Source organism: Choristoneura fumiferana, chromosome 27 (genome assembly GCF_025370935.1).
Source record: "Choristoneura fumiferana chromosome 27, NRCan_CFum_1, whole genome shotgun sequence".
Classification (NCBI taxonomy): Eukaryota; Metazoa; Arthropoda; class Insecta; order Lepidoptera; family Tortricidae; genus Choristoneura; species Choristoneura fumiferana.
Genome location: NC_133498.1, coordinates 4,427,652 through 4,455,248, shown reverse-complemented (window position 1 = coordinate 4,455,248; position 27,597 = coordinate 4,427,652). Strand labels below are relative to the sequence as shown.

General features: G+C 38.0%; 1 protein-coding gene across 1 annotated transcript; it reads left to right on the top strand.

The window, feature by feature from the left end:
• The first annotated feature begins 531 nt into the window (after positions 1 to 531).
• Positions 532 to 23,299, top strand: LOC141443625 (probable chitinase 10). Its single transcript, XM_074108965.1, has 18 exons — positions 532 to 723; positions 4,864 to 5,028; positions 5,315 to 5,400; positions 8,353 to 8,462; positions 8,973 to 9,069; positions 9,324 to 9,539; positions 11,036 to 11,230; positions 11,934 to 12,067; positions 12,294 to 12,442; positions 12,778 to 12,930; positions 13,314 to 13,399; positions 14,294 to 14,403; positions 16,802 to 16,898; positions 17,214 to 17,426; positions 18,070 to 18,264; positions 20,057 to 20,190; positions 20,964 to 21,103; positions 21,750 to 23,299. Exons 1-18 carry the CDS (start codon positions 651 to 653, stop codon positions 21,791 to 21,793), a joined length of 2,397 nt encoding a protein of 798 aa, XP_073965066.1. The 5' UTR covers positions 532 to 650; the 3' UTR covers positions 21,794 to 23,299.
• The last annotated feature ends 4,298 nt before the right edge of the window (positions 23,300 to 27,597 follow it).

Genomic DNA, 27,597 nt, shown 5'->3' with positions numbered 1-27,597 from the left:
CACTAGCGCCTCTAGCGGCGAATTCATACGCGATAGCCCTCATTGGAATAAGATATCACAACCGCTAGTCTTACAGTCAAGAAAGGCACTGTTGTTTATAATTCAATGTCATAAAGATCACGGTGTAATTTTTGGCTGTATCTGGTGTTTTATTTTTAGTTCGTAATTCATTTATCTATATTTATAACAAAGAAGAATAGTACAAAAATATTACTTGAAATAAAAAAGAAGAAATTAAAGAACTAAATTAAAACTGAAGTAAAAACTAGTTGCTTCAAACTAAATTAAATCTAGAAATGGCTCCGTGGCATTGCGTCCGCTGGCAACAACTTTTGGTAACGCCCAGAGGAATTTTCGTGTGTCATTCCTTCACGCTTAAACTGCTGAACTGATTTGGATCAAAATTTGGTACAGCGAATTCTTACGGACGGAATCGCGAGCTTTAGTAGCAGTTGTAAAGAATAAATATGCAGACGGCAAAATCGCTAACCAAAACACGCAGTATTGATGTTTATAATTATTATAATTGTAACTCGGCCAAACCACAGTCAGCGGTCATGCTTCGGCCGGGAGAGGACGTGTTTCTTTAAATTAATTAATACACATTTTAATAATACTCCATTTAAATGTAGTTTATGTCCACGTGAAAAATGGCGGGACTAAAATTGTGTTTGTTGATTATTGGTGCTGTAGCGAATGTGTTAGATGCTAAAACTTTAGGAGGTAAGTAAAGAAGTGTTTATTATCAATTAAAGTTTCATCATAAATTGTTATTTACATCGATAAATAAAATAAAACGGCAATGACTTAATCCATGAATATTCAAACGTTTATCAATGAGATTTATATGCAATGTGAGACTACATGTTATTAAAATTTGATTTGAAGAGCATTGAAAGTCTGCATGTTCCCGGGAAATAATTGTAACCTAAATAAAGATTTGTTTAGGTAATTCGGTAAAATAATAATGACATAATTATTTTTTTTCTTTATAAATTACTAGGTGCTATCCGCAACTTCATCTGCAAAAAAATCCCATGAGAATCCCCAAAAATTAAACCGTGGTATTGACGTTGTACAAAAACTAAAAACTGTGCAAAATTTAATTACTCTAAGGGGCTGTTTCACCATCCATTGATTAGTGTTAACCGACGGTTAAATGTGATGCCGTCTCTGTCTATTCCAACAAAATAAACAGAGACGGTACCATACCTAACCGCCAGTAAACACTAATCAGAGGATGGTGAAACAGCCCCTAAAATATTATTAAAGAACAACCAGCATAGAAAATGGCGTGGCTTTACAATTATCAACTTCAAAAAATGGCATTTGCAATTAAGTACTTACTTATTTTTTGACTTAGAAAAGCCTTGAACAGAAAAGTTGCACTGCTCCTTGTCGTCAGGGAGGAAAAGATACTTTTCTTAAGGAGAGCTGGGAATTCTCCAGGATAAAAAGTAGCCTATGTCACTCTCGGGCCAATGAACTATATCTATGCTAAAACTTGTTTTTGTTGCTCCGTTTCGACGTGAAAGACGAACAAACATACAAACACACACACTTTCGCATTTATAATATCACGGGACAATAATTAATAATCTAAACTTATCTAAAATATTATATTTTGTAATCAAACCACTATGTTTTGTGAGGTTTGGTCGCAAACAGACGTTTTTTAATGTTTTTCCTGTTAGTCTTCAAATGCGTCACATCTTTGCATCATAACGGAGAAACAGGTTTCAATTAAATTTTAGAACCTCTGTACTCGTAGCTTAAGGGATGAAGCTGGTTCTAGGATGCCTTTGTATGAACGGATCACTGCGCCGAGAATTTACTTTTAAGTTTCGAGATTTCTAAAAAGTTCTCATAAATTGAAATTTTCAAACAACGAAATTATCACGACGTATTTATTGACGACCGATAGGCCAAGTGTATAGAGAACCAGTGCCCTTAGTGTAAGTTTTCGGTTACAAAATACGTTTCGATCGCGTTCGCGTTAAAATCTCAATTTATATGGAAATACGAACAACGCCTCTAGCGGAACGTTGGCTATGTTGGTGTTTCCATACAAATTGAGATTTTAACGCGAACGCGATCGAGACGTATTTTGTAACCGAAAACTTACACTAAGGGCACTGGTTACGAAGCTTGAGGCCCCGGGTTCGATCCCCGGCCGGGGCGGATATTTGTATGAATAACACCTACGAATGTTTGTTCTCGGGTCTTGGATGTTTAAGTATGTATTTATCTATGTATGTTTATCCGTTGCCTAGTGTCCATCCCTCCGTTGACTTTTGCTTAGATTGGGTCTAGGTAAATTGGTGTCAAGTGTCCCATGATATTTATATTTATAAATTTATCAAAAAAAAACGGCCAAGAGCGTGGCGGACACGCCCAAAAAAGTGTTTGTATGGAATATTCCAAGTTTAAGTATATTACTACCAATAATTCTGAAGAAAACTTATCCATTATAGTTTTCCTTGTAAGTTTGATATACTTACTACCATCCCAAATTTTTTTAAATTTTTCCACCCACCGGTTTAAATTTTAGATGAAGTTTCAATGAAAATTTGCACTTTAAAGTTGAATATTTTGCAAACAAATCACTAAATCGAAAACTCGTTTTAGCAACCCCATAATGTTTTGAATGACCTATCCAACGATACCCCACAATACAAGGTTGTATGAGGAACTAATAATCACCCCCACTTTACGTCTATGGGGAGTAACTGCCTACTCTAAAAAAAATTTTTTTTTTATTGTACGATTTTGTTGGCATAGTTTACATATATTCGTGCAAAATTACATTTGGATTTTTCCAGGAGCTTAACAGTGAAGGGAAACATCTTGAGTAAACCTGCACAGACCTGCGCAGCAATTCAATGGTATAAAATTTCTCTAACAAATGGTCTTAAAAATAAAAATGATCGTAAAATCTAACATTAACTTTGTTTTATTATCAATTTGTTACACTTAAATTATTTAACTGATAAATTGTTCAAAGTGAACAGTAAGTACTAGGTAATGTTCATTAGATAGAGAACTTGTTTACTAAGTAGGTATTCTTCATGGTTATTTTAAAATTTATGACGGTGGAAGCATTCTACACTTCCACTGAACGTAGATATAGTTAGTGTTTAGTATTTTAACTAAGGGACCCCATACATCCTGTATTTCTTTTATTATTATTTTTTGTATTTTTTTTTTCTTTAATTGTATAATATAGTTTTTAAGTATTTTATTTGTAATTATATTTTTATGAAAAATTGATTTTCTGCCAAGTTTCTTGCGGCGCATTCTTCTTGGCAATGATGGTCTTTCCGAAAGCGCTGGTAGTTTAGAAAATGACGTGTAAAAGTGCCCATTGCGGCCTATTTACTGAATAAATCATTTGAATTTTGAATTTTGAATTTTGATATCTTGTACGACAGACGATAATGTACCTAGACCTTATATAATAAGACCAAATGTTTGGTAGAGAAATTTAATCCTGAATAATAATCCTATCGATTAGTATAATAAAATAGCGAGTGTTTTTTTTTTATTTTAGTTGGTTCGAGTCCCGGGCGAGGAAAGCGAGCTTTAGAAAATCTTTGAATGCAGTTTTGTTTCTTTTAAAAATAAAGGAATGTCTTCTTTAAGTAAAATGAGCCAACTTAAGGATTTAAGGTAGTTTCCCTCCCGGGCCCGACTTATTTTTCCACACTGTATAAATAGATGTTATTGTACACTTAGTCTTTATCAATGTTTTCTTTATGGCAATGAGTTCAGTATTTAAGGTTAAGTTATCTGTTTATAACCCTAAACAGATAACTGTGGAATTACCCAACGATATAATATGTAAACTCTTTTTTGCACGTAGCAATTTAAAGTACAAATAGGGAAATATACATTTATTATACGGGTCAATTTTGGCGATTTTGCGACCCCCACACCGTCTCCCCGCTTCCTAATCCCACGTGAGATTGTTTTAACTTGCACGGTTTTATTTTCAGTTGAAAATAATTTTTTTATAGACCTGGTGTGCCCAATCGTTCATAAATTAATAATTAATTATTATGTCTGCTAGTCTGTAAGGTATTTATTGTATCGGAAGTGTGCCCCAAAATAAATGGTCTTATTAGGTGAACATTTCTAAAAAGTTTGTACATTTGATTTGCGACTCCGATTTGGGTAAAAAATTGCAGGTAGATAGAGTGAACGATACTGAGTTTAAGTAACATAGTCTCCCGAAATGTACCAATTCATTTGTATGGAAAGTTCCTTTTTTGTTACTAAAACTCTATGGATTTGCGGTTCAGTACCGTTCACTCTACCTACCTGCGAATTTCGAAGAATTTCTGCGAAGTCGCAAATCAAATGTACAAACTTTTTTAGAAATTCTCAGGTATTATTATTATATTGTGATTATATTTATAATAATACATCAATTAATTGGTGTCAAGCACCTCTTTAAAATTACTCGCTGAATTACACAATTTACCTACATGTCGTTTTAACCTGCTATTTCACACCACATTAAACCGACACCGACATTAAATCGGTTCAAAACAACAAAATCAGGATGATTCTTGTATTGACCTTTGTGGTTACAATCAATACATAATTACATTTACACATAATTTTTACCTTATTATTTTTCTCTATTAAACATAATGCTTTTATTTATCTCATTATACATACATATACAATACAATATAATAACTCTTTATTGCACACCAACACATAGTAAGCAGTACAGAAAACACAGTTATATACACAGCGAAATAGAAATTTTATAAGTATCAAAGTGGCCTCATTTGGATAAAAATATTCCCAGTTCATGTACATCTTCATGTTTATGTTCAGTGATGTTATTTTCAGATGCAATGCAAGGTAAAGTGGTCGTGTGCTACGTAGCTAGTTGGGCTTCCTACTTCCCTGACTCGGGCAAGTTTGACATCGACGACCTGGACCCTTCTATGTGCTCGCATCTCGTCTACTCCTTCGGCGGACTTGACGAGGCCACTATGAGCATCAAGAGCTTAGGTTAGCACAAAGTTGTTATCCAGTTTCATTATAATGCCCTCTGTTGTGCGTCACAAGTAACTTTGGTACAGCGCCATCTAGGACGAAGAGCGAGAAATAAGGGTTAAAATTGCTCCATATGCTTGGTGTCACGTTGATGAAACGGATATGATGGAATTAAGTAGTTTGTTTAGGTAGTTTACCAATACAGTAAAACAAGATTATGAATGTAGCCCATACCAAGTAAGTTTACCAGAGTCAATGTCTTAGACGAATAAATACCTATAACACGCTAAATTCTCCTCAGATCCATGGCAGGACATGGAAAAATGGAACGGACAGGCGGGATTCAAAGGTTTTGTGGCACTGAAGCAACAACACCCTAACTTGAAGGTAAAGCTCATGAAGTCATGATACTGTCAAACACATTGTCAAATCGAATTGAAAGACAGAACGTAGAATACAAGACAGTTTTGGACAAAACACAATATTTAATATCAATTTAATAGGTACCAGCTTTTTGCTGACTGTAATTTATATTGACTTTTCTTGTATTGTCATTCAGCTTTATACTACCTATGCTATGTAGGTTAAATTTCAAATCAATCCGACCCTTGGATGTGGATTAAATTAGACTTTTAAGATTCGACACTACTTACTACTCGATACTTTATTGAATTAGCGGAAGTACAAATACAAATACAAATACAAATACAAAATACTTTATTTAAATAAACATAGCCAATACAAGAGAAATATCCATCAGACTCCAAACTAGGCTGAGCCTGTATCTTGGACGTCTGCGGGTGCGAGTAACTTATTAGAAACAAAAACAGTAACAACATAAATCAAACAAACGTTATCAATCAAAACAAATCAAACGCTAACAATTATGTATGTTTACCACAAATTAAGTTATTAACTAACTATAAACAATACTGAAGGTGCATGCAGAAAAGTAAACAAGTTTATGTGCGAATGTGTATGCGAGCGCGCACGCGCGCGCGAATATGTGTATGTAAGTGAGTGTGTGTGGGTGTAGGAGTGTATGTGTGTGTCTAGTCCCGAATAATTATTTATTATTTAAAAGATTTTCTGTCTCCAAGTAAGATAAAGAGCCAATCCATTCAGTAACTAAAAGAATTTCTTTGCTCATCCGCGACCTAAGTTTCTGCAAGATATGCGTGTTCATGCAGTTTCTCCACCTCCACACTGTAAGAACACACATAAATCACACAAACTCCTCTATCACCACCACCAGACTACACTGACGCATTTCGAACTCAACCACAGCTCATCTTCAGAGCAACACAACAAACGTTTTCATCTGTCACTATATAACTCCCTATATTTTTTCTCAAACAAAACTACCCACAAAATATCAATAAATTTAATTATTTGTCCAATAATTTAAAAAAAAAATTGAGTTTACATACATAAAAAAAGAACTAAAGATCGTTTTTTATTGTTTTTTTCGGGTTAGCCAAGAAATACTTTTAGTACTTCAAAATCTTTTAGTAAGTCAACATCCGCGGGAAAAATTGTGTGAATGTTGTTCATGGCGCGGCTGCGCGGCTATGGATTTATACGTGGTCGATCATTAACAGCAATGTGCAGCAACTCACGCCATAATTCTCACACCGTCTTAGCGATGCTATATCCTTACCTTACAGGATTCAACTTAGCGGTCAATGTACCGTTGTCAGTTAAGTGCCCCCGATGTCTCCTTTGTAACTGGTTTGTACTGTTTGAAGTCGAAAGTAGTTTATGTCGTTGTATGCTTTATACATGAACTTGTGTTTACCCGCGACTTCGCACGCGTAAACTATTCGATCCAGAACTTACAATTGAATATTTGAGATTTTACAAAATGCCCGTGGGAATTCCCAAAAATTACACGACGTGGTTTTCATTGACGTTGCATTAAAAACAACCATGCCAAATTTTATGACTAACGACGCGGTTCTTCTTTTCAGATTTTATCTCTATCCCGTGGAAATATCGGGTTAAAAAGTATAAACATACCCAATTTCATCCATATCCGTCCAGTCGTTTTAGCATGTAGGAGTAACAACACATGCACGCATACACACATACACACACAGACAAACGTTCGCATTTATAATATTAGTAGGATTAATTTATTTAAAATTTTAATCGACTTAAAATAGCTTGGAACTAAAACAATAAGTGAGCAAAGTTATTGTTTTAGTTCATTGATATGGACCTCCGAAAAGTTACGCCTGATTCAATAAATTATTCAAACAGCTTTCTCAATTTGGTTGTATTTTTTTTGTTTAGTGCCTTGGAACTCCACCATTTATGGAAAAATTTAAAAAAATGTTTAGAATGTTCGAATAATAGGTACCTATCTACCTATCTACCTTGTATATCGTGATGGGCATCGCAATAAAGAGATCCGTGTACCGGTGTTGTTCCATTTAGTCCCATTTAAATTTGATGAAAAATTAACCTTAGTAACTTATTGAATTTGTTCAATTTTTATCCGACCTCGAAGAAAAAGAGGTTATCAATTAAATAGAAATAAATAGAAAACGTTCATTCGCATTTCTCAAATTACATAAACACAAAATAAACAAGTATAAAGTAAATATTTATGAAAGTATTTGCGAAATCGCGAAACGGTCTCAGCTCAGCATAGTGCTGGCCGTAGAGGCCAACGCTGGTCTTCCGCTGTGACCGCTTGGCGACTAGGCTTGGCGCTTGGTGATTAGGTTGATTTACGAACCAATTTTTTTTCGCATAAATGGAAATACGTCTAATTACCCTATTACATCTTACTTGAATCGCAAAAAAATTGTTCATAGTAAGGGCTTTAAGTTAAGGAAACTTAATTGGTTCCTTTGTGTTACGAAAGTTAGTCATACAAATTATATGGGTTTACTTTCGTAACACAAAGGAATCAATTAAGTTTTCTTAACTATAAAGCCCTTAAGTATGTATTTTTTTTGCAATTCACCCTTTTGGTGTCCTGTGACCATATTTTTTTTATTTAAAAAATAGGCTTTTGTTTGGCCTCAATCTCGCTTGATGGAAGGCGAAGATGAAGCCTAAGATGGTACACGTTTGCCTAGAAGGTGTCTGTTCACTTTGACCTTTAATTCTTTTTTGACTTAAACGTCTTGGACATAAGTAGTCCTCTCTCTACATTAGTGAAGTTTCCGATTCACACTGGGCCCAAAAGCCCAAGTCTCATTCCGAGGGGAGGCCTGTGCCCAGTAGTGCGACGTATACAGGCTGGGATGATGAAAACATGTCCATCAATCGTAAAGTTTTTTTTGGTTCGACTGGATGGCAAAGTTTCTATGAACAACTTTTCCACAGGTGACCCGCTCCATCGGCGGCTGGCTCGAAGGTTCCCTGAAATTTTCCAAGATGGCCGCCAGTCGGGAAAACAGGAGGAAGTTCATACAAAGTGTGCTGACGTTTTTGGAGTGAGTTGTTAAATATTTTAAAAGGTAATTCCAATCTCAAAATAAAAACCGGCCAAGAGCGTGTCGGATACGCCCAAAATAGGGTTCCGTAGCCATTACGAAAAAACATAGATGTCCATGCGAAAAAATCAAGTAATATTTTTCTAAGGATTTCGTATTGTGTACAGAATCATCCAAGTTTAGGTATATTTTATACCTGAGGCTGCTATTTACTTTTAAACTACTAATAATTCTCAAGCAATCTTAGCCGTTATAATTTTCCTTGTAAATTTGATATACTTACTACCATCCTGAATTTTTTCAAATTTTACCACCCAACAGTTTAGATTTTAGATGGGGGGACGCTCGATTTTTATGAAAATTTGCACTTTAAAGTTGAATATTTCTCAAACAGATTACTGAAGCGAAAAATCGTCCTACCAACCCCCCAATGGTTTTAAAAGACCTATCCAACGATACCCCACACTGTAGGGTTGTTATTTTCCACTTTGTCGCCGTGACTAATTCCAGGCTCTACAAGTTCGACGGCCTGGATCTAGACTGGGAGTTTCCTGCACAGAGGGACGGAAGGCCTGAAGACAAAGCCAACTTCGTCACATTACTAAGGGTAAGATATTTCTGATGGTAACAGAAAATGTGCCATTTTACTGCAAAAATATATATAAAATTCTCGACAATAACATCATCATCTTCATTTAAGTTGATTAATGTCTGTGCAAATTTTTACGTTTATCACTTAAAAATTGAGATTTTAAGGATTTTGGTGTTCTTTCATTTCACCGTTTTTTTTGCGAATGATATAAGTCATTTAGTATGGTTTGGTATGGATGATTGATTCAAACACCTATTATTCTCTACCAGGAATTGAAGCAAGCCTTCGAACCCCATAACTACACGCTCACAGCGACGGTGAATGGCGTCAAGGAGATCATGGATGCAGCGTACGACCTGCCCAAGCTTGGGCGGTACCTGGACCTGATACACATGGTGTGCTACGACTACCACGGGGCGTGGAACGGCGTGGTGGGGGCCAACGCACCGCTGAAGTCCAGCAGGGAGTTTGATCATCTCAGTGTGGTAAGCACAATATACCCCATAGCCACATCATAGCCCTCTCATTCTGAGAGGAGGCCTGTGCCCAGCAGTGGGACGTTTATAGGCTGGGACGATGAACCACTTTTGGGGGAGGCCTATGTCCAGCAGTGGACGTCTTTCGAATGACATGATGATGATGAAGCACATCATACAGCGAAAAGATTTTCCATCCCAGACTATTACGTCCCACAGCTGGGCACAGGCCTCCTCTCAGAACAAGAAGGCTTGGGCCATAGTTCCCACGTGGGCCCAGTGCGGATTGGGAACTTCACACGCACCATTGAATTGCTTCGCAAGTTTGTACAGGTTTCCTCACGATGTTTTCCTTCACCGCAGAGCCCGTGATAAATTTCAAATGTAATTCCGCACATGCATTTCGAAAAACTCAGAGGTACGAGCCGGGGTTTGAACCCCGCCATCTGTTTGAGAGGCGATAGGTCAAACCACTAGGCCACCACGGTTAAAAGATTGTACGGTACAGTATTTTACTATTACCTCATCGTCATCATCATATGAGTCGTAGGATGTCCACTGTTGTACATAGACCTCCCCCATAGACCTCCAGTTACTTCGGTTGGCGGCGGCCTGCATCTACCATGAACCCGCGGCTTTAACCAGTCATCTGTTCATCTCGTTGGTGGACGTCCTATGCCGATCAGCGGTCTCTTTTCGAAAACTTTTCGGCCCCAGCCATCTGTCCTCCGTGCTATATCTCCTGCCAATTGCCACTTCAACGAACTTATTCGTTTGGCTATGTTCCAAACTCTCGTTCTAGATCTAAAGTATCTTCAATGAGGGCTATCGTTTTTTTGTCTTTCTAGATGGCGCCACTGTTGCGTGAGGTTTTTAGTGTGGCTTTAAAATTCTGTTATTAGGGGCGTGAAAACAAAGTTTAGATTAAAATCATATTTTATACACCTTAAAACCGTATCATAGAAATATCGAGCAACCACAGTGTTGCGTGGTCCCGTTTTGTTCGGAAAAAAGGGAGGACAAAAGTTTCCGCAAGACAAAACTGTCTCAAAACACAGACATTCATTGCCCCGTAACGCATAATTGCCATAATTAATTCAGGTAATGCAAAATATTCACAAAATTATTCTAATTATAAATAAACCCGCGTAGCTCACCCAAAAACTAATAGATTTGACATTTCGGAGACCTCACGCTACACTAGCGCCTCTAGCGGCGAATTCATACGCGATAGCCCTCTTTACCTGTATTGTTCAGATTGTTCTTATTTTGAAAGCTTCACCTACCAGATCCGTCAACGTACGCTGATCATAATATAAAAGTGATCGATTGATTTACTGAATAAACATTTTCATTTTAAAGCTACCTATATATAATAGATAGCTTAAGTTTGTAAAACTTTTATGTAATCAGTGAGTAATTACGACCCGATTAGCTTTTTTAAACATTAACATAAAAACAGGTGCATTCAATTACTACATTTCAGTCTAACATTAATTTTCTAGGAATACACAATAAAGTACATGCTAGAACAGGGACTGAGCCCCAGCAAGATGGTGCTAGGCTTGCCTCTGTACGGGAGAACCTTCATTCTTCAAAACCCTGACGTCGAGAAAGTGGAATTTGGGAGAACTGCAGTCAAGAGTCAAGGGTTTAGAGGGCCTTATACTAAAGAAGATGGATACATGACTCTTAATGAGGTAAGATCCATGATAGCCTAGTAAATTTACTGTAAGAACACCGTTCGATACAGCGCCATCTATAGTTTATTTGCTGAACTAAATGGCTTACTAATTAACGATTAATAAATGAATGATGCCCGTTGCCAACCATGCACCTCAATAGTTTCAAAATAAAGCACAATATGTGGCGCTGCTAATAATATCGCGCATCAATATAAATACTTAAGGTTGTTTAGGTTTGTTCGTCTCTGTTCCATGGCAACCCTCAACAAATCGCCCTCGAAATAAAGTTCAAAAAAATCCAACCATTCTCTCACTTTGGGCACTCAATTTTACAAACACAGACAAATCCAATTATCACCACACTACACTGACGCTCCACCCTACGCTGACCAGAGTTCATCCTCAGAGCAATAGGGGAGAAGAGGAGGAAAGGAAAGTTGTTTCTTTGAGGTTGAACTCTGATTGAGTTCTAAACGCGTCAGTGTAATGTGGTCATAGTTGGATCTATGCGTATTTTTACTGTATGAGGGCGGAGGCGCTTCATGAACACATTTTTGTTCCATAGACATAGCCTCAGGACATAGTTATCATAAGGTCGCGGGTGAGCAAAGTAATTGTTTTTAGTTAATTGATAAAACATGTTGTTCACCTCTAAAGCTTAAAAGCTTAAAAGTTCATTATATGAAAGTGACCAATGTATTGAAAAAAAATTTTTTAGATATGCTTGGAGCTCTCAAACCAGACCAACTCCTGGACTCGCCATTGGGACCACGTGAGCAGTACTCCGTACCTTCGAGACAAGGATCGCGTGATCTCTTATGATGATGCCCAGTCCATTGCACTTAAAGTGAAGTGAGTTACTTTCATTGAGCCATCATCATGTCAGCCGTAGTCCACTGTTGGACATAGACATCCCCCCACATACCTCCAGTTGCTTCGGTTGGAAGCAGCCTCGCACATCTCTGGTTAAAACACAGCCTAATCCTCGCACATCTCTAGTTGAAACACAGCCTAATCCTCGCACATCACTGGTTGAAACACAGCCTAATTCTTTTCTTTCTCACAATGTGATCTCCAGAATGGCGATATCGTACAACCTCGGCGGCGTCATGTTGTGGCGCATGGACACAGACGACTTCAAAGGCGCCTGCGCAACTCTTACAAACACTTACACTCGCGGCAGTTCTGTGCTAAAGGAAGCTCTCAAAACTACTACTTTGCCTCCAGGTTTTGTGTATTTCTTTTACTAAAACATCGCAAACATCTCAAAAAGTTAATTTCCTTAAAAAGTCTAATTATGATCTTCTCGACAAAGTACAAGTTTTTGTTACAAGTGTTTCTAATACAAGCTGTATTTGCTGACTGTACTTTTTGCTGGCCATGATTCAACTTACATACATTATGTATACTAAATTTCAAGTTAATGCGACCGCTGGAAGTGGATCAAAATTAAGTTGCAAGATTTGAAGGAAAAAAACAAATTATATGCACGAGGCAAAGTTAAATAAACCGAGTCAACAACTCCGATATGTCTAAAGACGATTGTGATATTTACCTAACAGGAAAAGCTGTCGTATGCTACGTTGCCAGCTGGGCCACTTACCGCGTAGAAGCAGCGAAATACGACATAGACGACTTGGAACCTGGTCACTGTACTCATCTTATCTACTCCTTCGCTAGACTGGACGAGGCTACAATGAGCATTAAAAGCATGGGTGAGCGCCATCTAGGGCACGCAACGTGTAAAGAACTATAGTTAACAGCGCCATCTAGCTGGGTACAGAAATATTTTAATTACAACGCCATCTACACTGAGCAACAAGCAATATAAAAATTAAAAGGCATTATGACTATCAATCAATCAATTGTACATTTCATTACAAATGGAAGAAAAAGGAGGAAGGAAGGGAGGGGAGGGGGAAAGGGGTTACCATTATCCCCACGGCTTGAGTATCGCAATATTGCTTCTGGAAATAAAGAAGTTTAAAACTTCTGGGTTTTCCCTTAGTCGTCTTCTGCGACACCCAACGGGATGAGAGGGGGGAGCTGTTCTTCTCTGGGCACCCTGCTGATGATGAACATTACAATTCATTTTCAGATCCATGGCAGGACATACAGAAGTGGAACGGGCAAGCTGGGTACAAGGGGTTTGTGGCGATGAAGCAACGTTATCCTGATCTAAAGGTGTGTGAAAGGCAGTAACGTGGCGTGAATATTTCCGGTAGGCCTTAAAGCGGCGGCAGAAACAGGGTCAATAAGAGATGGGACGAATGGTTAAAAGCAATCCAGTGGGAAAGGAGTTACTATGGGGTCACGCCACTGGTGAAGAGTAACATATTAATACCGTTTTTAGGGTTCTGTACCACAAAAGGAAAAGACGAAACCTTTATAGGAGGATCAATTTTTTGTTCATCTGTACAAACGTCAAGACTCAAGAACTCGAACGCAAAGAACTCCTGAAACGTCTGCACTCTGTCTGTCTTGTTGAACGTCTGGGTTTTAAGAACGCGTGGAGGTACCAAGCTGAAATTAATATCAAATACTCAAGTACCTCATAATAAAAAAAACTCATACTTCTAAGTCAACGCAATAAAAAAGTACAGTCTTAAAAAAGGTCCAGGTAATTGCCGTAACGGAAAAACCTATAATTCCAGCCTAGAAATTTGAAATTTGATATGAAAGTAGCTCTTGTAGCACAACCAACAAGAAAAGTTTGAAATTTTAATTTTTTTCTGACTGTCATACATCAGTAACTAATATAAAACGATCCCACATCCCACTTATATAATAAATGCGAAAGTTTGTAAGTCTGTTTGTTTGTTTGTTACTTCATCACGTCTAAACAGATTTAGATGAAATTCGGTATACAGATATTTTGAGTCCCGGGGAAGGGCATAGGGATAGTTTTTATCCCGGAAAATTGCATAGTTCCCGCGGGATAGTGAAAACCGAAATTTACGCGGACGGAGTTGCGAGTAACGGCTAGTTAAGTATATTTTTGTAAAGAGTAGGGCTTTGCTAACACTGGATATTCATAGATAACTGCAAATGGTTTTAACACGTCTTACGTCTGTCTAGGTTACATTGTCCATCGGCGGTTGGCTTGAGGGCTCCCTGAAGTTTTCTAAGATGGCTGCCAGCAGACAGAACAGACGGACGTTCATACAAAGCGTGGTTACGTATTTGGAGTGAGTAATCGTGGTAGCTTATACTGTAGGTCATTCCCCAACATTTCCTGTCATTTCCCAACAGTTTCATAACGAACGAACGATTTTTCTGAAACTGTAAACTATTCAGGATATATTTTAGGACTATCCTGGTAGAACCCCCTAGGTTACGTTTGGTTACTTTTATTTGGGTAATTATTTGAGGTGTAAGATAAATGTTACAGAAATATAAACACACATTTTGATGCGGTCTGTTTTATTTTGAACATAAGGATATGTACCGATAAGATGCTTTATATTATAAGAGATCGATAAAGTTTATTTTGGTTAAAAAAAGCAAAAATCCAATTTTAACGGTAACAAAAATGAGCACCGAGACCACGAAAAAGAACATTTTATTTATTTTAAAATCTTATAATTGTACTATTTGAATGAAAATCCGATCATAATGAGAAAAGAATAAGCATTATTTAATTAATCAGGTATCAACAGAAATAGACAATCGATATCTATATAAAAAAAATAATTAAAACTTGACCACGAAAATGACGACTACAAATTGTCATTTTTGTAACCTTTTAAATACTATCTAGAAATTATTTAATTAAAGTAAGATTAATAACTTCAACTCACAAACCAAAACAGCTTTCAGTACCTTCCCCCGTGTAGGTCTACGGTAGACCCGAACGAAATTATTTTACAACGAAACAACACAACAAAATGCTCCTCTAAATGACGAAGTTTTTTTAATATTTAGATATATACATTTCACACGTACATTCAGGGCAAAATAATTCTTGAACCTCTCGCCAGTTAACAAAATTGGCGTCGCACTGGTCATAATTCCTATAACCACACCTGGAGCAAATGTTGTTGACGGTCAACCATTCTTCATTTAAATCAATTAAATCAATAACGGCATAAACGGTTACACTGTAAAAAGCAGAAAATTCTATAAAAAGTGTTCTGTATTTTTTCTACTTGTAGGGAAAATCATCTTTTTCGTGGTCTTTAATCAGTTTCGTGGCCCATAGCACCACGAAAATGATGACCACGAAATTGAAAAGTTCTTACTTTCGCGGCTCTGCAGTAAATATCCTATAGGTTTGAAGCAAATGAAATCAATATTGAATAACTTAACTGCAAATGACACAGCACCAGTAAAACATTATATTTATTTACCCAATACTCACCAAGTCGCAACCGTAACGAAAATGACGCTCGATCTTTGACGCAAATCTAACTTGAACCTTTATTACATTAATTATAGATAAATAATTATGGCTTGCGATAAACATTATACGTCATATTTACGCAGTCTTATTTTCAAAGTTGCTTATAGTTAAAAAAGGATTTACAGGAGGTTTGACCTCTTTTTTTGTTTAAAATATTACTTAATAAGTGTGGCTACGAAAATGACGGTGTATTTTGGAACAACGGGAAATGTAGAAAAAAATAGTCTTATCAATGTCCTAATTTTTTTATGTTTGCATGAATGGTATATCATATTATGAACATTCAATCCATGTTTTAAACAGCAAGTTTTTCTATACCTTGTATTTTTTACAATACTACAAAGTAGTCAGGGATAATCCGAACCTGACCACGTAACTGACTTTTGTGCAGAAAATTTAAGTTATTGTGGAAAAAAAGATAAAATAGAATAAAATGTATTTACCACAAGTTTCAGTGATAATATCTTAAGCAACTTAAAAACAATAAACGATATATTTCTAATTTTATAACTGAAAATTTGAGTCTGAACACAATTGAACCTCTCGAAATAATAACCCATTTAGGAAAAATGCTTTCGGCGAATAATTAATGAACCAAAATGTACACACCGTTTCTGTCCGTAACTAAGGAATGGAATTTGGAATATTGTCACAAACAGTTTCTGAGATAAAGGATCAATGAATTAAAAACAATTACTTTGCTCACCCACGACATTATGACTATACCCCGTTATAAAGCGGGCAGTTTGGTGGCTACCTAACATAAGTGATGTGCAATACTATGTAAGTCTCAATGTTCTAGCTATGTATGGGAACCCAACTAAAAAATAAGATTTTTTTTGAGATTGCACATCTCTAATTACCACCAAAGTGCCCGCTGGATGACGGGGTCTATTTCTGACAACTCCACCTCCACACTAACATCTGCTCTGAGGATGCACACTGGTTGAATTCGAAACACGTTTGTGCAGTGTGGTAGTGGCGATAGTTGGATTTGTATGCGTTCTCACAGTGAGGAGGTGAAGGAGCTGCATGAACGCACATTTCTTGCGTAGACGTCCAAAGTAAATGTTAAGTTCATGGTCAAATAACGCCAGATTCAATATTTTTTCTTTCTTTTCTGCGCGTATGAAGTCGTGGGAAAAACTAGCAGATACTAAAAAGTTTTGTGTATTTTCCAACAGTACTTACAAGTTCGACGGGTTGGATCTGGACTGGGAGTATCCTGCCAGGAGGGACGGGAGGCCTGAAGACAAAGCCAATTATGTCTCACTCGTTAAGGTAACTCTCTAACCACTATTCAATGACAAATTTAAGAAAACTACCAGTTTTCGGAAAAGATATATCAGCAGACAGAGGATTATCTTACCTATGAGGGAGGGATATTTTGAAAACTCTCACACGATCTGTCCTATCTCGAGTCTTTTTTTAGTTCTTTTTAAGCACAGTTTAGACTTGCAAGAAAAATCGTGCAAGTTTCATTACACTGCGGCGTTCGACTGGCATCTACAAACTCGATGGCTATACGGCCTCGTAATGTAAAGCAACTTGCCGAGCTTTAGACTATATCTCCACTAAAGAAGTTCCTTCCTCCAGGAGCTGAAAGCAGCCTTCGAACCCCACAAGTATATCCTCACAGCAGCCATCGCCGGCAACAAGGAGACCATGGAGGTGGCCTACGACCTACCCAAGCTCACCAGATACTTAGATCTGCTTCATATGGTGTGCTACGACTACCATGGCGCTTGGGATGGCGTCGTGGGGGCCAATGCCCCGCTCAGGGCCGGGAAACATGACGTACTAAGTGTGGTAAGTGTGGACAAATAGAACTGGCAACAGCTGAGACAATAGTAGTTAGATTACGAATTGTATTTTATTGGTGCAGCCAAAGATCCTCGTATTGAAGGGAGGAAAGCTTGTAAAGACCCTAGTTTTGTTTCTGTTAGATGCTAAATTAATAATAGCACGCGGCAGACTATAACGTCTTTAACAAGAATGTTAAAGTTGTTAAGCACACTGTTGTTTTCTAGCATGGAGAGTACGGTAGCCAGGGGTTTCCCAGGGGTTTATTGGGTTAAACATTATCGCATCTGTTTAGGCGACGCATCTGCAACCCTGGTTGCATTTTTCTATGGCAAGGAGACTTTGGAAGTACCGTACCTGTAAACGTTCACAGCATACCTGGATCAGCTTATGATGTGCTATGACTAGCAAAGCGTGAGGGACGTGTCCCCAGAACACCAATGGCCCGCTCAGGACCGGGAAACATAATTTGCTGAGTGTGGTGAATCTTGTCAACGATCCAGTGCCGTAACTTCCAGGGCAAAGGGCTATTCCAGTGGTGCTACGAGTAACATATGGCAATGTTCTAATTCTGATCGGTGTTCTTTCTGCAACTGTGCTTTCTTGATCGACTAAGTATCTTACTTGATCTAATTATTCTTTATTTTAGGAAAACACCATAAAATATATGTTGGAGCGCGGAGTGAGTCCCAACAAGATGGTGTTAGGTCTGCCCATGTATGGGAGAACCTTCATACTGCAGGACCCTGATGTCGAGAAGATCGAGTTCCGAAAGACACCTGTCAAGCCCCAAGGGTTCAAGGGGCCTTATACTAAGGAAGCTGACTTTATGGGGTACAATGAGGTAAAGTTAGGCAGTAAAAGAAATCTTACTTCTTTAAGCTCAGTTTAGATTTGCGAGAAACATTGCGAAGCATTGCGAAGTCGTAAAGGGAACGACTTTGTTGTGGTCAATCGAAGGTAGCAATGTAATGCTACTTGAATTATATTTCTTCCAGGGCCCTGTTTCTCTTATTCTTAATATTAGTTTTTTGTCTCATAAATTGTATGAGAAAAATAGAACCGACTACAAAAAACCATGAAAATAATTTTCTACCAGTCTCAAGTCGGAGCCACAGCACGAGACAGCAGGAGTGGACCTATAATCGTCTACCTCACCTACAACTATACGAGTATATTGGGCTTCATTCACTCCTGCTGGCTCGTGCTGAGGCACCGACTTTACACTGGTAGAAAATTATTTTCATGTTTTTTGCAGTCGGTTCTATTTTTATTATAACATTTTTTTCACTCTTTTTGTGTAAAAGATCTAAGATACAATAGTTTAATGTTAACTGCTCGTCACCTTTTACGAAAAATTGCTTTTTCCGATGCAGAGACGTTCATTATTGTGGAGTCCTGGTGCTTCATCACCCGTTCCATTTCACCATATGAATTACGATGAGCTTAAATTGCTTAGCAACTGCGTTAAAGTAATTGAAATTCAACCCGTGAAGTACTTATTATTGAGTAGTCGCTCCATTGGTCAAATTTAGTCTTCATCATCAGTTCCACTTCACCAAATGATGATTTTCAAGAGCAAATGCACGAGTTACTCCTAAATATATCAAAATTATCATAGGCGTTTATTTGCTTGCTTTCCACACCGCTGCACGCAAACGGTGCGGAATCGCAGTGACGAGCCGTAAACGACAAGACTTTTTTTCGGTAAAGTCCTGACGTTTACGGCACGTCACTGCGATTCCGTATTTTAAGCAGCGGTGTGGAGAGCATGCGATAAAAACGGTGCGCATATGGTGCGTCACTGCGACTCCGTGCCGTCACCGTTTTTTAAGCAGCGGTTTGGTCGCACCTTTATGCAATTATGTCTCGATTTTTCATAATCGTCTTCGATGCTCGTGCGTGGTGATGGCATAACTAAGTAGTTTTAGGTGTAGGTTAAATTAAATGGTCACACTTAAAACCGGCGCAAAATCATGTATTAAATATCCATTTCTGTTCTGTTCTATTCTCTTCTGTTCCTATCTCTTCTGTTCTGTTCTAGTCTATTCTATTCTATAACAAAATAATGTATTAAGAAATTTTAAGAAAATACAAAATATCCATAGGACTAGAAGTACTATTAAATTAAAATAACTAAAACTAAAACTTTAATTAAAAAAGAGACGTTGAACTGCGATTGATATTCTTTGCGCGAGAAAGCTGCCGGCGCGAGGGTTGCCTTAACCTATTGCTGAGCTCCCTGTGTAGCTCCAGTGCACCCTTACCCCAAGGACCTAGAGACTCGATGCCGAAAGCAAAGAAATGATATTGGGCGCCGAGACAGCTATATTTTGTGACCTTGAGGCGTTCCCGGGCGTCTGCCGCCGCTCCCGCACATTTGATAGTTGCTGGTAGATAGGACGCCGCCAGGGTATCAAAATCATTCCGTCAAGGCGCTTGCCATCGCTCCGTACAATCTGGGGCACCAGAGCAGCGTGAACGTTGGCACTAACGAACGCCCTTCTGAAAATGTCGTTGAGAGCGGCGTGGCGGTACAGGCGGCCGGCGCCCGAGAAGCAGGAGAGGCTATGGTGGCCGAGACGGTCCACTGGAGCCCCACAAGAAACAAAATTATACATCCTATTTCTTTCTAGATTTGTCTGGAGCTATCCAACAAGTCCAACTCGTGGCGACGCCACTGGGACGAGCTCAGCAGCACGCCGTACATCCGCGACAGAGAACGCGTCGTGTCCTACGACGACGCGCAGTCCATCGCGCTGAAGATAGAGTAAGGGGCTGTTTCACCATTCACCATCCATTGATTAGTGTTAACTGACGGTTAAATGTGATGCCGTCTCTATTTTTTTTGTTCGAATAGACGGAGACGACATCATATTTAACCGTCAGTTTACACTAATCAATGGATGGTGAAACAGCCCCTAAATCTTCCTCGAGGTCCCTTCACTACACCGTATCATACCATGACCGTAATAGGAACGTGTCAGGCCAGAATATATTATTTGTATTGAAAGTAATGAGACTATGCCCACTAGCATGTTTCTTAAAATTGTAACAAAAAAAAACAATCATAATTTGATTGCTTAGTAGTGACATCTCTTGTCTGGGTGAGCGGTTAGTTCCGAAAGAATGTGACGTCTCTCGACGAAACATAGATGTCGCTAGTGCTGCTGCTTAAGTAGCATAGAAGGAATAAGCAACCTGAGATATGTATGCATAGGAAAAAATCGTGTCTAGATTCCTGTCCAGCAGTGCTGTAGTGGTTATAGCACGCAGCACGGATTGCTGAGGACCTGGGTTCGTTTCCCAGTGCTGGTCTCTTTTTCTGGTTTTCCGTGCATTTATGTCTCGGTTTCAGCCCTCTTGTTCTGAGAGGAGGTCTGTGCCCAGCAGTGGGACGTATATAGGCTGGGATGATGATGATGATGATGTCTCAGTTTGTATTTTCGACTTGTAACTATGTTTCTTAACCTGGACACTTTCGCAACTTTTCCCCCCGACTCATTGTTCTCATTCCCTCTACAACCATTATGGTGTTCTTAGAATGGCGATGTCCTACAACCTCGGCGGTGTGATGCTCTGGCGCATAGATACGGATGACTTCAAGGGCGCATGCGCGGCCATGGACCGCGCCGACGTGCACAATGGCTCGGTGCTCAAAGAGGTGTACAAATTCTCTGCTGGTAAGTGTTTTAATCCGCACTGGGCCCGCGTGGGAACTACGGCCAAGCCCTCTCGTTCTGCAACAGTGGGACGTATATAGGCTGGGATTATGATGATGATGAAGTATATTCCAGTGCTGTCAATTTTCATCAGAAGACTTTCCATGAGGAAATTCGTAAAAGAACCAGGCCGATGTAGCCAAGCGTATTAGCTTGTTGAAGTGGCAATGGGCAGGCCATATAGCACGGAGAACAGATGGCCGTTGAGGCTGAAAAGTCGAATGAAGACTGCAGATTGGCAAGCACGGCATAGGACATCCACCAATGAGGTAAACGCTGACCTGGTTAAAGCCGCGGGTTCGTGGTTGTTGCAGGCCGCTTCCAACCGAAGCAACTGGAGGTCTATGGGGGAGAGATGTCCAATAGTGGACATCCTACGGCCGAAGATGATGATGATGAAGCACGCTATCTCTTTTTATGGTTTCGTGGGAACAATAAACTCTTGCAGCTTGCACATCTCTGTGAAGGCACAGAGAATCACCACACAAGAGAATCTTTTTTTATAAATAAATCAACAGCATTCTACGAAGTTCGAAAATCGAAGTTGCAGCTCTAATACGGTTCATTCGTCAGATCTTAATTTGGGATTTGGTTTTTTTATTTTCAGACAGTTCTAGAACGGCATCAGCTAAAGTCCTGAGTGCAGTGTGATGACGTTTCCTACGTTCGATGCAACCCTGAAAAAAGAAAATATCTATTATTAACAACAATAAAAAGAAAGAATAAAATAAAATGCGCATGTCACGAAATGGTGACAAATCAGCAAACTGTCGAACGCAAACGACGCTGACCTTCCTTTGGGATCTAGGGGTGGGGGGTAAATCCCGGGTGGTCCTTCAAAGTGGTCGCCATATTCCATGTTACAAATACCTCGTCTTATTTTTTACATACTGAATGAAGGGGGTTAAATCAAGGGCGCCTAGTTTGGCCCGGGTTCGAAATTTCCCTAGGTTCGGCACTGAATTGATGCTACCTCGTACAGTCAGATTGAAAATTAGCTGGAAACTTTAATGTCTTACAGATATAGTGCTATATTTCCATCGCTAAAAGTCAGATCTCAAACGGAATTACAGATGTGCAAGTTGCGGAAAGTTTCCAGTGTGGAAATTTTCACAAGAAATATAGGAAATTTAAAAAGAAACGGAAACTTTCAATCCCCATCCAAAATTTTGAGAAGTTTCCGAAATTTTCCTATACGAAAACATCCGCATTTTAGTAATTAAGTAATTATGCGGAATACGACAGCACCCGAAGTGTCAATCAATTATTGTATTAAATTAATTTTCATATCAAATCCAATAAGGTGACCCGGGACTATTGTAGCTGGGGGGATATTGTATCTGAGCCGTCTGATGGCGTCCTTACAACGCCATGTTCGCCATGTTACAAAGGCAGCACTATTTGTTATATTTTACAAGAATAATTAATTATTTATATATTAAAATGAGAATTTTATATTTATGTTGGAACTTCTCTGTCGCATTAGGTCAAGCCTGTAATGATAGATGTAAGTGTGTGTACAATAAATAAATAAATAATAAATAAATATTCATGTGTGTTGTGTGAAGACAGTCTGGCGAACACAGCGTAAAATGGCCGAGAAGAACATGGCGTCGTAACGAGGCCATCAGACGGCTCAGATACAATATCTCCCCAGCTACAATAGCCCCGGGTCACCTTATATGGGACTTTATTATTTAGTGTCAAATGTGAAAACGGCCGTGCGATGGGTAGGTAAGGTACTGCATGATATATACGAACTTTTACGATAAAATACGATAGAAAAACATTACGCACTAAATTTATACTAAGTTTTTATACAGAGTACAGTTGCCGACAAATTTCTTGGGCATAGGACTATGAGGTTGAGGAATATTAGGTTTGAAATTCACTTCTACACTAATGCAAAACTTGAATGTGCACGCGCAGCTCTATTTTCTCAATATCTTTACTAAGTTGTGGTGTTCATTAAAGAGTCATCGTATCGTCAGTACCCAAGACTTTTGTCGACAATTGTTCTTAAGACTCCAGTTCTTTGAGGTGGAGTGTACAGTTTGACTTTTTTATTCATGCTTTTTGGATAAAGATGTAATTAATAATTGTAAGTTAGTAAATTAATTATAACATGTGAATTGTATTTATTTTTTATCTACTAAATAAATATTTAAAATAACTAACATGGTTTTAGTCTTCTTGTATATTTTAAAGTAACTAAATCGACTTAAATAAAGAGAGAGAGAGAGGAAGAAAACATTTATTCGTGACAACGTGAGACAAAATAAAATAACAAGAATAAAAAATAAAAATCAATGGCATGTCACGAAACGCTCCTAAATGAACAAACCGGCGGTCTTAAAAACGGCGCAGACCTTACTTTGGGACCATATTTACACTTTTTTCTTTATTCTTTCCTTAAAAAGTAGGTTATTTTACACCATCCATACTAATATTATGAATTCGAAAGTGTGTGTTTGTATGTTTGTCCGTCTTTCACGTCAAAACGGTGCGACGGATCGTCTTGATTTTTGGCATAGAGATAGTTTATGAGCCATAAGCTACTTTTTATCCCGCAAAAATGCACAGTTCCCGAGGGAACAGCGCGCGATAACCGAATTCCACGCGGGCGAGAAGCGCGAGGGCAAAAGCTAGTGATCTAAACAATAAATAACATTTTTAATAAAAACCCTTTTTATATCGCGGTACGTAAACGAGAAGTTTAATTAAATGTACAACTTGATTTTTAATTACTTTGATACTAATAATTAGTTAGCTAATTAAGGTAGCTCGTAAGTAAGTTGACGGCAATGGTTCAGTATTACAACACAAAATCTATGGAGAATTGCATTTTGACAGGTCAAAAGTTTGTTGCAATGTTTACAGCGAATGCAGCGCAATGCCTCTTTTCATTACTTTGATATTAATAATTAGTTAGCTAATTAGGTAGCTCGTTAAGTAAGTTGACGGCAATGGTTCAGTATTACAACACAAAATCTATGGAGAATTGCATTTTGACAGGTCAAAAGTTTGTTGCAATGTTTACAGCGAATGCAGCGCAATGCCATCTATCGTAAAAGTGCACAAATAAACAAGGTGAATGACCATTTGAACAAAGGCAAGTATTTTAAATTATTAAGCTCTATAAAGAATCTATAAACAAACTACAATAAAAGTACCTGTACATAATAGTGTTAAATGACCAAATTATGTAATTACTAGCTTCGCCCGCGTGGAATTCGGTTATAGCGCGCTGTCACCTCAAGAACTGTGCATTTTCCCGGGATAAAAAGTAGCCTATGTCACTCTCTGGCCCATACCATAAGCTATCTCTACGCCAAAAATCACGTCGATCCGTCGCTCCGTTTCGACATGAAAGACGGAAAAACATACACACAAACACACACAATTTCGCATTTATAATATTAGTATGGATTATTCACTGCAAAGACACGTTATGAATCGTCTGCGGCCAAATTAGTTTACATCTGGCTCCTAAGCTATATGCTTCTCTTTTTAGTATAAGTATTTAGATAAAGACGCACTAATCGACTAACAGGAAAATGGCAACCGCTTTGAGAACCCAGGTAAGATATTTCTACATAAATGGACGTAACTTTTACAATGGACAATGCTATATGATCAAAATTGATCTTTGTATCCTTTAACGTGAAGATCAAGATCGTTTAAACACGCTACAGTCATTAAGTGAACCGGCTAGACCGGCATAGGACAAGAAATTACGTTTTAAAGTACTAAGAGGTAAGGTTGTATCTTCAACGACGAAAAAACTACCGGTAAGAGAAACCTGTTTGTAATTTTAAATGTCAAACGGCAGTCTGTGAGAACGCCGCGGTGGCGAAACGACGCGACGGACGGAACAATATTTAAAAACAAAGTTTTCTTTATTTAAAATTTTAACTTTTTAATAATTTGACGTGCAAAATGGCGGGACTTTTTTTTTTCATTTTTTTATTGCTGCCGCTATGTCTGCGGTCCTAGACGGCCAGACCTTGGGAGGTAAGTGAAAGGATTCTTTTATGTGAATTCAGGGTTAAAAAATAGTTGTTTGTGTAAATTGAAACTTGCGATTGAGCAATTTTTTAGGAATTGTTAAGTAAGTTAGTTATTTTCCTAAATGCTTTCTGGCTATTTCCGAGGATGGTTATCTTTATCTCACGTGGTGGCTCCTCGGACTGCTCATTGAACAACAATTCATGTAATATTAATAATTTCTTTAAATCGGGAACAGTACACGAAACTAACACTAGGTACACCGCGACTCGCAAGTTCGTACTCTAACTCAGGGTTACTCAAAGTGGGGTACGCGAACCCCTAGGGGTTCGCTATTCGACGGTAGGGGGTTCGCGAACAAGGTTTACGTGACTCCAAAAACCACCAGGCTGCAAGACTAGCAAGATGATTAAGATTGGTTTTTGGAGTCTTTTTGTATTTTTAGGTTCTCCAACAGTCAATTTTATTACTTTCTTTCTTCGGGGTTCGCTATCGTCTAGAAACTTTAACAGGGGTACGTGGAGTGATAAGTTTGAGAAACCCTGCTCTAACTCATCCATTAACAAACAATGGGGATCCATTTTGGCAATTTCCTATATTATGATTAAGTTATCTTACACAATATCTATATTAAAAATCAAAATACAATAGAAACAAAGTAGAAATTAACAGCTCAAAGCTGGCCACATATGCATCTTTATGTATTTTTTTTTGTATTATAGAAAAAAATGTTGCCCAAATTTTAACAAATATGAAAGTATGAAAGTCTCAACTACCTATTTTAATCACTTCTACAAAAACCAACTCAGTATTAATAACTCAGTATAAAAATACACTGTACAAGTCTTAAAATTACAACCTAACCTTAGCCTAATTAAGTAACTTGGTTGAATAACCAATGTAAAAGTAGTGGTAGGTACCAACCTTATTAAACAAGTAAGATTAAATTTATAGATAAAATGTTCATTCAAAAAAAACTATACCACATAAGAATGCAAGTAATAAATAACTGAACTTACAACAACCTTAACTATTACTAATCTTATCACCTCAACCACATTCATTACGTTTTAACGCTGGGCGCTAATTGTTTGTTCTTTGAACATAAATATTAGCATAGAGACGTTTCGATAACCCAAACGAATAAACTAGTACTTATTCGTAAAACAGCAACTTCACAGGAAAAAAAAAATCCCTTTAACGAAGATGATTAACAGCTGTGGCAGCCGTTAAATGAGTAACTGTGTGATCGGTACCTATCAAAATTACCTACAAAACCGTGTAAATATTTGACTCATATTTTTGACCATTTTCCCGTAAATAATGAAAACCCCCTTTATTTTTTATTCCTGTTTTTGCGCAATGTAAAGGCTGACCAGGAATATAAAAAAAAACCTGACGCGAGGGCAGCACTTCTACGTTTATATTGCAACATTCTTTACACTTACCATACGAACGATACCTACCTACCAGTCATATTGACAACGGTGTCGGTGATGGTATTTTAAGGAATATTTTCTAATCCCTAAGACTTTTTCAATGACAAATACTTTTATACTTTGTGAATTATTTTCCTTCCAAGGCTGGATAATCTTCGGTATTTTAACGCACAAAAACTAAAATAGCACTTTAAAATACCACACACCAACAACGTTGAACTTTAACAGCAATAGACAGATGACATTTGAATTTAGTTAGTGTTACCAGTGCAAGAAATTAGTTCTATTGGTTTTCCGCAATATGGCGAGGTTTTTTTATAATTCTGGTCAGCCTTTAAATTATCCTTTATTTTTGTGGTTTATTTAAATTCGCATTCGGCACTTGCATTGTTGTTCGTGTTAATTTAACAAAAGTATTTTACGCTGTGACACAATAACGGTCTTGGAGTTTAATAATACTGTCCGAAGCCAAAAGGCGGTATCTCAAAAAAAAACACTTTTGAGTAATTTATATTGTATTTATTCCATGTGATGCAGAATGTCATAAGCTACAAGTCATAAGTTTTTATCTACCTATCTACACAATGGTATTAATATATCAAAAGTGTTTGTTTTTTTTTAGATACCGATTTTAGAGGGCAGAATATTAGTTAGTACTTTTCATTTTAAGACATCTTGTAGGTACTATCCAACCAACTGAATCGTGAATCGTGACTTACTGTGGAACCTTTTCGTAGAAAAAGTCATAGTGACATCGCATTGCTATATAAGGGAATTAGTTAAGTATGTCATCTTACTGTGAGAACGTTTACGGTGGGTCAGGAATCAAATGGTTCGACTGTACGTACGTAGCAAGTAATAATCTGGAACTGCTGAACATATACATATAGGTATTTAAAACAATTTATCTTCGAGAACATTAACATACTTTTCTCCTAGAAAGTGCGCATCTATGCGTGGGACCCAGAAAAAGTCGCGTGCAACACCTAGTACGCAGTAACAATTAAA